At 40.9% G+C, this 13,547-nt stretch overlaps 1 protein-coding gene across 1 annotated transcript in view; it reads left to right on the top strand.

Annotated features, from left to right (window-relative positions):
- Window positions 1-13,416, top strand: part of LOC106525038 (dihydropyridine-sensitive L-type skeletal muscle calcium channel subunit alpha-1) — a 19,265-nt gene extending 5,849 nt beyond the window's left edge. The window contains exons 10-45 of the mRNA XM_014019143.1: window positions 53-213; window positions 298-523; window positions 604-811; window positions 970-1,090; window positions 1,198-1,312; window positions 1,405-1,504; window positions 1,590-1,659; window positions 1,988-2,120; window positions 2,230-2,359; window positions 2,455-2,514; window positions 5,018-5,124; window positions 5,239-5,326; window positions 6,420-6,527; window positions 6,652-6,704; window positions 6,796-6,942; window positions 7,040-7,241; window positions 7,340-7,498; window positions 7,761-7,871; window positions 7,959-8,042; window positions 8,501-8,548; window positions 8,939-8,965; window positions 9,055-9,180; window positions 9,266-9,331; window positions 9,475-9,566; window positions 9,649-9,808; window positions 9,888-10,015; window positions 10,090-10,186; window positions 10,278-10,380; window positions 10,468-10,569; window positions 10,653-10,786; window positions 10,905-11,030; window positions 11,223-11,428; window positions 11,507-11,571; window positions 11,690-11,736; window positions 11,822-11,890; window positions 12,030-13,416. Coding sequence (XP_013874597.1) covers window positions 53-213; window positions 298-523; window positions 604-811; window positions 970-1,090; window positions 1,198-1,312; window positions 1,405-1,504; window positions 1,590-1,659; window positions 1,988-2,120; window positions 2,230-2,359; window positions 2,455-2,514; window positions 5,018-5,124; window positions 5,239-5,326; window positions 6,420-6,527; window positions 6,652-6,704; window positions 6,796-6,942; window positions 7,040-7,241; window positions 7,340-7,498; window positions 7,761-7,871; window positions 7,959-8,042; window positions 8,501-8,548; window positions 8,939-8,965; window positions 9,055-9,180; window positions 9,266-9,331; window positions 9,475-9,566; window positions 9,649-9,808; window positions 9,888-10,015; window positions 10,090-10,186; window positions 10,278-10,380; window positions 10,468-10,569; window positions 10,653-10,786; window positions 10,905-11,030; window positions 11,223-11,428; window positions 11,507-11,571; window positions 11,690-11,736; window positions 11,822-11,890; window positions 12,030-12,332 — 4,282 coding nt within the window. The 3' untranslated portion in view covers window positions 12,333-13,416. The remainder of the gene's footprint in view (window positions 1-52; window positions 214-297; window positions 524-603; window positions 812-969; window positions 1,091-1,197; window positions 1,313-1,404; window positions 1,505-1,589; window positions 1,660-1,987; window positions 2,121-2,229; window positions 2,360-2,454; window positions 2,515-5,017; window positions 5,125-5,238; window positions 5,327-6,419; window positions 6,528-6,651; window positions 6,705-6,795; window positions 6,943-7,039; window positions 7,242-7,339; window positions 7,499-7,760; window positions 7,872-7,958; window positions 8,043-8,500; window positions 8,549-8,938; window positions 8,966-9,054; window positions 9,181-9,265; window positions 9,332-9,474; window positions 9,567-9,648; window positions 9,809-9,887; window positions 10,016-10,089; window positions 10,187-10,277; window positions 10,381-10,467; window positions 10,570-10,652; window positions 10,787-10,904; window positions 11,031-11,222; window positions 11,429-11,506; window positions 11,572-11,689; window positions 11,737-11,821; window positions 11,891-12,029) is intronic.
- Window positions 13,417-13,547: the final 131 nt, after the last annotated feature.

A 13,547-nucleotide genomic window follows, 5' to 3' on the forward strand; every position in this document is an offset into this window, starting at 1 on the left:
GTGTGTGTGTGTGTGTGTGTGTGTGTGTGTGTGTGTGTGTGTGTGTGTTTAGCCGTCTGGCTCGACGCTGGAACCGTTTCTTTAGAATGAAGTGTCTGGTTTATGTGAAAACCAAAAGTTTTTACTGGGTGGTGATGTTCCTCGTCTTCCTCAACACTCTGACCATAGCCACAGAGTTCCACCACCAACCCGTCCGGCTGACCAGCCTGCAGGGTCAGTTATTCGTGTCAATCTTGTCTCTTAGATTTGTTGTGCGTTCTCTTGCTCAAACTTCTTTCTTTTCTTTTGCCCCAACAGATGCGGCCAGCCGAGTGCTGCTGGTGCTGTTTGTCATTGAAATGTTTGTGAAGATGTACGCCCTGGGACCTAGAGCCTATTTCATGTCGCTTTTCAACCGTTTCGACTTCTTCGTGGTTCTCTGTGGGATCCTGGAGATGATCATGTTGTCAGCCGGGGCCGTGGCTCCTCTGGGTTTCTCTGTGCTCAGGTGTATCCGGCTGCTGAGGATCCTCAAAGTCACAAAGTAAGTCTTGTCCCTTCATGTTTGATGTTGCACCAGTCTGAACAGTTCTAGTAAAACTTTTCTTTTTTTTCTTCCCGCAGGTACTGGACCTCCCTGAGTAACCTAGTGGCCTCTCTCCTCAACTCAGTTCGCTCCATTGCCTCGCTGCTCCTCCTCCTCTTCCTCTTCATTGTCATCTTCTCTCTCCTGGGAATGCAGGTGTTTGGGGGCAAATTTAACTTCAACGACCACCGACCCCGTCGCAGTAACTTTGACAACTTCCCTCAGGCCCTGATTAGTGTCTTTCAGGTGATACCTGCTTTCCCTTTGCCCTTAACACTGACTGCTGCTTTATTTCAAACCAAATTCACACCATTAAAATCTGTTTGAAGCACTTTCCACATGTTGTACCCATCAAAATGTATCAATATCTAAATTGTTCTTTTTTCTATTTTTACTTCTGTCAGATCCTCACAGGAGAGGAGTGGACCAGCATCATGTACAATGGCATTATGGCCTACGGAGGGCCTGTCATCCCCGGCATCCTGGTTTCTATCTACTTCATCATCCTGTTTGTCTGTGGAAACTGTATCCTTCACATCGGTCACAAATGGCATATTACTTTACAAGTTGCATGTATAGGGCAATATTGTTTACAGTCCCAAATTGTGTTTTCCTGAGCTCAGAGCAACCAGATATCCTCCTGAATGTCTTCTTGGCCATCGCCGTCGACAACTTGGCAGAGGCCGAGAGTCTGACCTCAGCTCAGAAAGAAAAGGCAGAGGAGAAGATGAGGAAGAAGCTCCTGAGGTAATAATAGTAACACTTTTAATACGAGACGAACAATCTGATCTCTGTCCATGCCTTGAAAYGTTTTGTGTCTTTCCCGTTTCCCTGCACAGGTCCAAAATGCCCGAGAAGACTGACGAAGAGAGGGAGAAGATAGCTAAGAAACTGGCAGAGCAGAGGGCCAAGATAGAGGGCATGCCCACCACAGCCAAGGTGAGTGCCGGGTCTGATTTTAGATTCTGCGTGATGTGGAGCAGACAYATCTTTAAAACACATTTATCTTTTTTTCCCCTCACAGCTCAAAATTGATGAATTTGAATCAAACGTCAATGAAGTGAAAGATCCATTTCCACCTGCTGATTTCCCTGGTAAGACATGTTTAGGTTTGTTGTTTATTGCRTCTTTATCTCAAACATTTTGGTGGCAGCTGTGGTGCGATGGTAGGGCAGTCGAATTGGGACCAGAAAGTCCCAGGTTCAACTTCCCACCGTGCCCACATGTTGTAGTGTCCCTGAGCAAGACACTAATCTTTAGCTGCCCCCCGGCCCTCACAAAGTTGCCAGCTGTTCCACTTGGGTGGATCTCATGTGTGATGGGTCAAACACAGAGTATAATTTTCATTGTATGTGAATGTGCATTGATGACAAGATGCAGCACATTACATTACAACGTTCAACCTGGTTTTCTGCTTGGTAGGTGATGATGAAGAGGAAGAACCTGAAATCCCCATCAGCCCTCGGCCCAGACCAATGGCTGACCTACAGCTGAAGGAAGAAGCAGTTCCTCTGCCAGAAGCCAGTTCCTTCTTTATTTTCGGCCCTCAGAACAAGTAGGAATCTAACCCTCGCACAAATGAAGAACTTCTACGTCTTCGTCTTCTACATGTAAATAATCATTTTCCTGCGTGTCTTCACATTTGTTGATTATTTTGTATCCAGGTTTCGTAAACTGTGTTACAAAATCATCAACGCTTCATCTTTTACCAACCTGATCCTCCTCTTCATCCTGCTCTCCTCCATCTCTCTGGCAGCTGAGGATCCCATCGATCCAAAATCCTACAGAAACCAGGTGACGTTAGGTGTCACACATGTTGGACAGTGTTTGCAACAAGGAAGGCAAAATTCAACAACTGTTTTTCTGCGTCTTCTTCTGTTTTTGTCCAGATCTTGGCCTATGCTGACATCGTCTTCACGACCGTGTTCACCATTGAGATTGTGCTGAAGGTAGATTCAACAAACAACTTGTTTTTCCAATGAATATTACTATTGATTTAAGTAAATGTTATAAATATTACAGTTCTAAAGTCACATATCTGAATGTAAACCCTGATGAAAAATAATCTGACAGCATTTTTTATTATTGGGGTCAACGTTTTTTTCAGTTTTCTACAATTCTACATTTGTTGAGCTAAACATTTTTCTGGTAGCTGTCTTATATATATACACACAGCGGGTAAAATAAATACATTTACAGCGGATAAAATAAGTTTTGAACATTTTTCTCAGTAAATATATTACTAGAGGTGCTAATGACATGACATTTTCACCAGATGTCGGTAACAACCCAAGTGATCCATACATACAAAGAAATCAAACCATAAATGTCCAGAAATGAAGTTATTTGTAATAATGTGGAATGGCACAGGGAAAAAGTATTGAACACATGAAGAAAGGGAGGTGTAAAAAGGCATGGAAAGCCAAGACACCAGCTGAACTCTCTCAGTAATTAGAAAGCAAGCCTGCCCCTTGTCAGTGCAAATTAATATCAGCTGGTTCAGTCCCAAATGATGGCCAGGTATCACACAAGAAACATCTGATGATGGGTAAAAGTAAAGAGCTCTCTCAAGACCTTCACAACCTTATTGTTGCAAAGCATAATGGTGGCATCGGTTACAGAATAATGTCTAAACTTCTGAAGGTTCCAGTGAGCACTGTTGGGGCCATAATTCAGAAGTGGAAAGAACATTATTTCACCATAAACCGACCAYGACCAGGTGCTCCTCRCAAGATTTCTGACAGAGGAGTGAAAAGAATTATCAGAAGAGTTGTCCAAGAGCCAAGGACCACTTGTGGAGAGCTTCAGAAAGACCTGGAATTAGCAGGTACGATTGTTTCAAAGAAAACAATAAGTAATGCACTGAACCACCATGGCCTGTATGCACGCTCATCACTACGCAAGACTCCACTGCTGAAGAAACAGCATGTTGAAGCTCCTTTAAAGTTTGCTGCACAACATTTAGACAAGCCTGTGTAATACTGGGAGAATATAGTCTGGTCAGATGAGACCAACATTGAACTGTTTGGATGCCAGAATACACATCATTTTTGGAGGTCAAATGGCACTGCACATCAGCCCAAAAACACCATACCAACAGTGAAGTTTGGAGGTGGGAACATCATGGYGTGGGGCTGTTTTTCAGCATATGGTACTGGCAAACTTCAAATAATTGAAGGAAGGATGAGTGGAAAAATGTACAGAGACATTCTTGATAAAATCAGCTTCCATCTACCAGGATGATGAAGATGAAACGTGGCTGGACATTTCAGCAAGACAATGAGCCCAAACACAAAGYCAAGGAAACTCTCAGTTGGTTTCAGAGAAAGAAACTAAAGCTGCTGGAATGGCCCAGCCAATCACCTGACCTGAATCCAACAAAAAATCTATGGAAAGAACTAAAGATCAGAGTTCATAGAAGAGGTCCACGAAACCTTCAAGATTTGAAGACTGTTTGTGTGGAAGAATGGGCCAAAATCACACCTGAGCAATGCATGCCACTAGTTTCTCCATACAGGAGGCGTCTTGAAGCTGTCATTGACAACATAGGCTTTTGTACAAAGTATTAGATAAATTTCAGTAAGTGTGTTCAATACTTTTTCCCTGTGCCATTCCACATTATTACAAATAACTTCATTTCTGGACATTTATGGTTTGATTTCTTTGTATGTWTGGATCACTTGGGTTGTTACCAACATCTGGTGTAAATACATGTCATTAGCACCTCTAGTAATATATTTACTGAGAAAAATGGTGACGTGTTCAATACTTATCTTACCCGCTATATATATATATATATATATATAACCAGCACTCCACGTTTTGGCTACATGCCGTCGTCCTGTTTTTTGCCCTTATTAAAATCATGGTATTTTTTGGAGTGCTGGTTATCCCATTTTTTGATTCTTCAGAACCAGGCACCCATTTACTATTTTCCCTTTTTTATAAGGACATTTTAGTTGTGCGCAATAAAAAAATTTCTTTGGATAAATTTTTGTCATTAGTTGTTGGAGTCAACCTTGTTTGTTTGTTTGTTTGTTTGTTTGTTTGTTTGTTTGTTTGTTTGTTTTTTAGCAAAATATCTCATGAACCACTGGACAGCTTATGAACCCCCTAGAAAGCAATCACTGGAAGTACATTTACCACTGATCATTTTTTCTTAGGGTTAGATTTTGTGCTATGACATGATGGCGTACAAGTACAAAGTACTAACAGATTGTTCAAGATTTTTTGTTTTGAAACTGATATTTGCTTAAATTTTATAAGATATAATAGTCACAAATTATTTGATTTAAGGAAGTGCAATCAGGGACAGTTAAAAAAAACCTTAAAAGTAAGGAGATTATCCAGATATTGGGTAATCCATTTTCTGTTATTGATCAATCTTTAAGGATAAACACCCGCCCTCCTGCTTCTGTATTGCTCTGAAACGCTGCTGTTTGTTCCTGACAGATGACCGTGTACGGGGCATTCATGCACAAAGGCTCCTTCTGTCGGAACTCTTTCAACATCCTGGATCTGATCGTGGTCGGCGTGTCGCTGCTGTCCATGGGAATGGAGTGAGTTCACATTTAACAGTGACAGAATTACTTACAGAATGTCACAGTTGCTGTTCTCATCAAATGACAGCTTTTGATTTCTGAGACATGCTCTTTGTTGTGCGATGCTTGCAGATCCAGCGCCATCTCTGTCGTGAAGATTCTCAGGGTGCTGAGGGTGCTGAGGCCTCTCAGAGCCATCAACAGAGCCAAAGGGCTAAAGGTACGGCAACATGCTTCTGGTGTTCATTGTTTCGATCAATAGTTTAACGAAATACAATCCAAACAACAAGGGCGAAAACTTTTTTCTTCAGGCAGTAAAAAAAATAAAAGCCTTTAAGTAAATAAAGCAAATGTAAAATTAGCAACAGGAGTTAAAATCCTCACTGAAGAAAAATGGTATTAAGTTTATGTTATGATCATATTTGTGTATTTATGTCATGTCTTCTTTACTGTTGGTGCTTATGTTTTCGTTGCAAAGGTCTGAATTGGAATTATTTTTTGCTGTTGTCTGTTATGTGTTGACACTTCACTAGTTTATACTTTGAGTTTAGGAGCCTGTTTATACCTTAAATAAATGAGACAAAAACTATTTCTCTAAAAATGATCAGATATTGGACTATAAACAAATAAAATAAATCAACCAAAGTCCAAGGAAAAATGTTGAAAACTAAAAAGAATCAGATTTATTGATTGAAACATCAACAGCAAAATCAAAATAAATAACTTTTGGGTTATGTGTTATTAACATAAATATATAGTAGTWCATATTTTTCTGCTTTAGAATGTATTTAAACTAAATATACTGGTGGGTTTTAGCTGAAAGAAATATGTTGCGTAGTTGACTTTGTTGTGGTAAAAATCAGAGTGATGCCCAACATGTTTATTTTGTGTATTTCTTATTGAGCATATCATATGGAGGCATTTTTACCACTGGTGTTTGATACTAAAAATGACAGCAGAATAATAGAGTAATATTTCTACATGAACAAACGATCACAATRCTTATATGATTGTCAAAACAACAGCACCAGCCCTAGTCACCGGACCGATTTAAGCCAGAAACCTTGCAGACAGTTGTCGCAGTGAGGGGACAACCTGACCTCAGCTTTAGCTGTGTTACAGAATGTTGTAAAGACTCGTCATCAGGTCTTTTTTTCCATGATGTCTCTCCAAAGTGTTACATAACAAAAGCATTAAACAGCAAACAGTGAAAGTCCTTCAGCTTGTATTCAGATGTGACAAACAGGTATAATATATTTAACTTGTATCTGTTTTCACTGTGTAATGTATATTTCTTATCTGTGTTGTTACAGCATGTGGTCCAGTGTGTGTTCGTGGCCATCAAAACAATTGGCAACATTGTCCTGGTTACCATGCTGCTGAACTTCATGTTTGCCTGCATTGGAGTGCAACTATTTAAGGTAGTTTTATTATTGTTACTTAGTAAGACAYTGTAAAGTTAATTTTTCTAAAGTGAAAGGCTTTAGGCTGTTTGAAAGGCTGTTTGAATATTAAATTAGTCTCTAATCATCCCTTCCCTCCCAGGGTAAATTCTACAGCTGCACAGATCCGACCAAAATTACTGCAGAGGAATGCCAGTAAGGCAAAACACTCTTCACATCTCTGGGATCTCATCTCTTAGAACTGAAACACTATTTTAGAGTCACCACTCACTCTGCATGCTTTCAGGGGATCCTTCCTGAAGCACATTGAGAGCTCRCTGCAGGACACAGTGGTGGCTAAAAGAGAATGGCTCAACAGTGACTTCAACTTTGACAACGTGCTCAATGGGATGCTGGCTCTGTTCACTGTTTCCACATTTGAAGGCTGGCCCAAGTAAACTCAAACTACATTAAAGATATTTCTTTTTTCTGCTTGAGCTGGAACTCATTTATTGAGTGGAGTCTAACATGTGTCTCTGATGGATTTTTAGACTCTTATACAGAGCCATAGATTCAGCAGAAGAAGATCTGGGTCCCGTCTACAACAACCGTGTCGATGTGTCCATCTTCTTCATTATCTACATCATCCTCATCGCTTTCTTCATGATGAACATCTTTGTGGGTTTTGTCATCGTCACCTTTCAGGAGCAGGGCGAGCAGGAGTATAAGAACTGCGAGCTGGACAAGAACCAGGTAGGATGAAGCGTCAGCGATTCCTGTTTTTGTTTTTTAGAATTATGTCATTTTTTTTCTTTTTCAACACACTTCCTGTCCGTCTTGCCTCTCCTCAGCGTCAGTGTGTGCAGTACGCTCTGAAGGCTCGCCCCCTGAGATGCTACATTCCTAAAAACCCGTACCAGTACAGGGTCTGGTACATCGTCACCTCCTGTTACTTTGAGTACCTGATGTTCTTTCTGATTATGCTGAACACCTTGTGTCTGGGGATGCAGGTATGTAAATGATGTTCAGACTGCAACCTAAAATCACATTGATTGACCTCTGATTGATCAGCGAAGGTCAGCATTTATCTGACCACTTATCAAATGACAACTTGAAATTTTGAAACAATAATGAAAATGCTCAGCCGTATCTTTAGCGCTATCTCGATGTGTTATTTTTATTGTATCATGGATTGTTTTTACATTTACTCAACATATCACCATCAAACCTACAGATTTTTTTATGTGAAGTCGTTTTTTCCACTCTGAACAGCACTGCAACCAGTCAGATCACGTTACCAAGCTGTCCGACATGCTGAACTTGATCTTCACTGTGCTCTTCACGGTGGAGATGATCCTGAAGCTCATGGCCTTTAAAGTTAGGGTAAATACTCTACTGTTCTTTCTCCCCAGAGGCACACCTTAAACCTATATTTCTGTATGAGTCAGTGTAATTTATCTCCTCATCCAGGGCTACTTTGGGGACCCCTGGAATGTCTTTGACTTCATCATCGTCATTGGTAGCGTCGTTGATGTCATTTTAAGTGAAGTTGATGTGAGTATATACTTCGTAAAGAACCCCAAGTTTCAGATTCTCATTGCAGGTTCATCTAAGTGAGGCATTCTTGGAACAAGAGAATATTTATCCAGTAATCTGGCGCAGAGGTATAGATATGGTGTCYGGAAAACTAGTTCACAGGATGGGGTCAGTAATGTGGTACCACCTCCCTCCTCCACTCCCCCCAACGCCCACTGTTCCACTTCTCTTAATGTCACTGTTTTTAATGATTTGACATCTCATACAAGTTGTGTGAGCACTTAAAAGAGCACAATGTCAGCTGAAGGTTTAGTGTTATTTTATGTCAGCCACATCCTCTGTCATTGTTTTCGTCCTCGTTTCATCCACAAACACAAGCATTTTTTCTCCAATTCTTCATCTTTTTTTTCCTTCACATCCCCATCCATCCCTCTGTCCTCCACGAGTCTCACTCRTCATCTGTCTATCCTCCACAGACTGCGCTGGAATCCAGTGGAGGGCTGTACTGTCTCCATGGCTGTGCTGTAAATATCTGCACCGCTGCATGAGTCTTGCCGTGTGAGCACATACTAAACCGCGACCCGTTCACTTTCAAATGAATGGCTCAAAACGCTCATAAAACAGTGATTCTTCTACTGTCTGATGCCTCTGACAGAGYAATGGAAAACAAGCCTTAGTATGTATTTAAAGTTATTGGCTTGACTGACGAAAAATTTGTAATATTTTGGCAAATTGTGTGCCTTTTTTTTTTTAAAATTTGCATGACTTCGTTTTTTTTTAGCACATCAGACTTATAGTTTTCTTTTACTCATGTGTCTGATGTGAACCTTTTTTTGAAACCTTGTTGAAAGACAGTGTTTAGTGTTCTGTTTAAGTGTATTAAACAGAAATAATACATATCCATCTTTGTGCAGGAGACAAATCCTATGCAAGAAATTGCGGTAAGTCAAGATTCTCTCCACTTTTAAAAAAAATAGGATTTTGTCTTTTTGCTTCTTTTAAGCAACTTTTTCTTTTTSTTTGTTCACAGGCTTCTGAAAATGCTTCAGTGTCCATCACCTTCTTCCGACTTTTCCGTGTGATGCGTCTGGTCAAACTGCTGAATCGATCAGAGGGCATCCGTAACCTRCTGTGGACCTTCATCAAGTCCTTCCAGGTTTTCATAATTATCACCGCTTTGTTTTTGTCTTTGTTTTCCCATTGTGCATTGTGTTTCTGATCAATTCGTTTTCTCTCTGCAGGCTCTCCCTCATGTAGCTCTGCTCATAGTGATGCTCTTCTTCATCTATGCTGTCATCGGGATGCAGGTACAGTCGACCATAATAATTCTGCAAACAACAAAACTTTAAATCTCCATAGGCTTGTTATGTGTCTGCTTAATGTCACCAAGACGAGCTGATCTGTCCATTATGATGAAAAAAAAATGGATTTGGATTGTTTCAACCCTCAGATCTTTGGAAAGGTAGCTTTAGTAGACGGCACCCAAATCAATCGCAACAACAACTTCCAGACATTCCCTCAGGCTGTTCTGATGTTATTCCGGTGAGTTTCACAGCATAAATTTCACATATTCACATATAAATTTCTTTTATTTCCGTTACTTACGGTGTGTTTATGTGTTCAGATGTGCCACTGGAGAGGCTTGGCAAGAGGTCATGATGGCATCAATGTATGGGAAGAAGTGTGACCCAAAGTCTGACTTCCTGCCGGGAGAGGAGTACACCTGCGGGTCCAACTTTGCTGTTTTCTACTTCCTCAGTTTCTACTGTCTATGTGCCTTCCTGGTTAGAAGCAGTTGTCTTTAGTTTTGCCCGCTTCAAGAATCTTCAATAATATTAAGGTTTTTTTTCTAACTTATTCCAGATCTTGAACCTGTTTGTCGCAGTCATCATGGACAACTTTGACTACCTGACCCGTGATTGGTCTCTTCTTGGTCCGCACCATCTGGATGAGTTTAAGAAAATCTGGGCTGAGTATGACCCAGAAGCCACGTGAGTACCAACACTCCATTTCTCCATTTCTCAGAAAAACAGRGGTTTAAAATAAGTGTCTCTCTAATGTACAGGGGGAGAATCAAACATCTGGACGTYGTGACGCTGCTACGAAGTATCCAGCCCCCGTTGGGCTTTGGCAAGTTCTGTCCACATCGCGCTGCGTGCAAGGTAAACTGAGATCATCTGTATAAATTCACATTTGTGACAATTTTTTTACAGAAGCAGAAAGAGAGAGTATTTTTGTTTGTTCTGTCCATAGAGGTTGGTTGGTATGAACATGCCTCTCAACAGCGATGGTACCGTCACTTTTAACGCCACCCTGTTCGCACTGGTCAGGACTGCGCTTAAAATCAAAACAGAAGGTACAACACGCTAAAGCCTGACACTAAACACAGTTCCTTCACTGTCACCTCTTGCAATTCAGTAAAACCTGGAAATGATTCATACAGGAAACTTTGAGCAGGCCAACGAGGAGCTAAGGGCCATCATAAAGCAAATCTGGAAACGCACCAGTATGAAACTGTTGGACCAGGTCATCCCCCCTATAGGAGGCGAGTCTGTCAGCACAAACAGCAGAAGTTTTTCCTTCACAGGATATTCTACAATTTCTGATGAAGATAACCCTGACTTACAGATGACGAGGTTACCGTGGGGAAGTTCTATGCCACGTTTTTGCTCCAAGATCATTTCCGTAAGTTCATGAAGCGACAGGAGGAGTATTATGGTTACCGTCCAACTAAGAAGAGCGCCTCAGGACCAGAAATCCAGGTGAACTTCACATTTGACTGGGATTGTGTTGGTTGGCATTTGTACTTTTGTCTTCTTCCTGTCCCTATGAACACACTGTGTTTTAGCTCTTCATTTCCCCATTTCCTGTTTATTTTAGGCAGGTTTGAGGAGCATCGAAGAAGAAGCTGCTCCAGAGATGCACAGGGCAATTTCAGGAGACCTGCAAAACGATGAAGAAATGGACCGAGCGATGGAAGAGGCTGGAGAAGAAGCCATTTACCATGTAGGAAACAMATTTCTTTATAGACACTCTGTCGTGTGAGACTCATAGTTGCCAGTTGAACTGAACACATTTTATCTTAGCGGGTAGTGGGGGGTTGCCATTTAACAAAGATTTCAACTACGGKCTTTTTAAAGTCAGTAATTCTATAGTAATTATGTGAATTTCCCTGCTTGTCTCGCRTGGTGTTTCCAGCGTTCACATGACCTGTTCGGTAACCGAGTCAACTCCTTCAACTCCTCGGAGCCCGCCAATGCTGCCCAGGTGACCAACCAGCGGCCTCTCCAGTTTTCCGAGAGCCAGTCCGAGTCTCCGCCAAACTCCTCCACTTTGGTGCCCAGTGCAGACGATTTCCCCACARCTGCACCAAAGAGCAACACAAACAACAACGCCTTCGCAGAGTGAGTTCCAACACGCCCTCACAATTGATCATCTGAGCTGAGGTTATGGCCTCATCACGATTTTTTCTTTTTGGTCAGATTTTCTTTTGAAAGAGAAGGAAGTCCAGAAGAATTCTACAATCCTTACGAGGATGACGAGCCAGGTATGGTTTACTGTTTAAGACCAGTAAAGTCAGAACGTTTGAGTCACACTTTGTTTTATATTTATTTTGTTAGAATAAAATCTGTCAAAGAACCCCCTTTAATTGTTCATATCTTTAGACATCAAACACTCCTGGAACTTCACTGTAAGAACAGATGAGACACAGGTAAGTATAATGCACTCATCTGGTGTAGATGACGGTGAACAAAGTACTTTTTGAATAAACATGTTTTTGTTTTGTTTTTTTGCAGTTTCCTTATGAACCTAACTATGGGGATGGTCAGAGATCTCAGTCCGCAGCCGACCGGCTCGTCCAGGAGGTCAGTGAAGAAGTTATAACCAAGTTTTATACCAAASAAGGGAAACGATTGGGATATTTCAAAACCTGCTAAGAATGTTTTTTTTTCTACTTTTTTTGTGGTCTGGGACTTTATGTAACATTTTGTTGCTTTTCTTCAGGCTCTTGAAAGTGGAGGTCTCGTCTCTTTGGCCAAAGACCCTGACTTTGTCTCTGTAACTAAGGAGGAAATGTCTGTAGCCATGCGCATTCCTGTATCTGAAATGGAGGGGATGGCTARGGGCATCCTCAGCGAACGCTCCGGCAGCATCCCCTCTGCTAAAAAGAGACGTCCTGTCCCYGTACCTCCATCTGCCCCCACTATGGTGAGACAAAAAGCGAGCCAGCCAGAACCRGCCGTTAGGAAAAAGAGACGTCCAGTTCCTACGACCCCTACCCAGAAGAAACCGTACTCCGAAGTTTAAAAGATGCTTCCTGAGTTTAAAGTGGATTTTTACTCTTCAAAGTGGCTTYCCCTCATGTGGCATCACTGTACTTRTTGACTCTTTGACAATTTGTCTGTTAGCGTGACTGAAGGTCAAAAAAACAGGTTGGAGCAAGTCAAAGAAAATTGTCAAGAGTGGTTGAAGCTTAACCAAGGAGAAACAAAATATCTGATAGGACACCTTTCAGATTGATTGGACTAATAAAAACACAAACCTATGGCTAAGTAAACTGATTGACGTACTTCTTTCTTTGTAGCATTTATTGAGGAGATCCATTCCACTTAGGGGACAGCTGTGAGCGAAGTGYCTTACTCTAGGCTCACTGAAGGAGGCAGGACAGTAACCTGTGTCTACAAAAAAGATTAACAGGTTTTATTGAACTGCATTTTACCAGGTGATGGGAAAGGACTTCACTTTGTGGAAACAAGTTGCTTTGCATCCAGGCCCTAAAGTCTGACAGCACTTAAAAGGGAATCTGGAGCTTAGGCAGTAAAGTAAAAGGATGTTTTGACATTTAATTGATACTAAGGTTTTTACCTTTTCTCCTGTTCAAACAGTTGTTTTTGCAGTTGAAAGTAAGAGATTATTTTTCTTTTTTGTAAATAGACGTATATTTAATCCATAACATATACAGATCTAGCCATAATAAATTATTTGCTCAGTTTCAAGAAATTGAGTAAACATACTGTTCTGTACTTTAGRGTTTTTCTTTATATTGTTTAATCTCTGAGAGCAGTTTAGGACGCAGGAACCTGAAGCATACCTGGAGTATGCTTGATTTAGCTTAAAAGCTCCCTAAGGTTCATCATATTCATATTTGTGGACATCATTTTGCACTTGATTCATGTTTTGCTCAAAAATTTTGGAAACAGTCTTCCAGAGGACTGCTTTTATTTTCTTTTTTTTTTTTTACATTTGTCCTCTGATCTGTCTACATTTAAAGGTTTGAAAGACATTGCTAGTTTTAGTGCATCTCCCACCTTCACTCTTATTTCTGAATCTGTACCAGTAAGGYTGATGTTACTTTACTGCACTGTCAAAGACAATAAATAATCCAAATAAATTATGTCTCTAATACCTTTTTTTTCCTAAATACAAATGTCAGACCTTGTTAAACTGATGACAGACACGCTAAAATGAAAKCACAAAGAAATGAAGGCTGCTGCTCCTGCAAACGTTGGTGTGAAAACTGTG

This window comes from Austrofundulus limnaeus, unplaced genomic scaffold (genome assembly GCF_001266775.1).
Source record: "Austrofundulus limnaeus strain Quisiro unplaced genomic scaffold, Austrofundulus_limnaeus-1.0 Scaffold3, whole genome shotgun sequence".
Taxonomy (NCBI): Eukaryota; Metazoa; Chordata; class Actinopteri; order Cyprinodontiformes; family Rivulidae; genus Austrofundulus; species Austrofundulus limnaeus.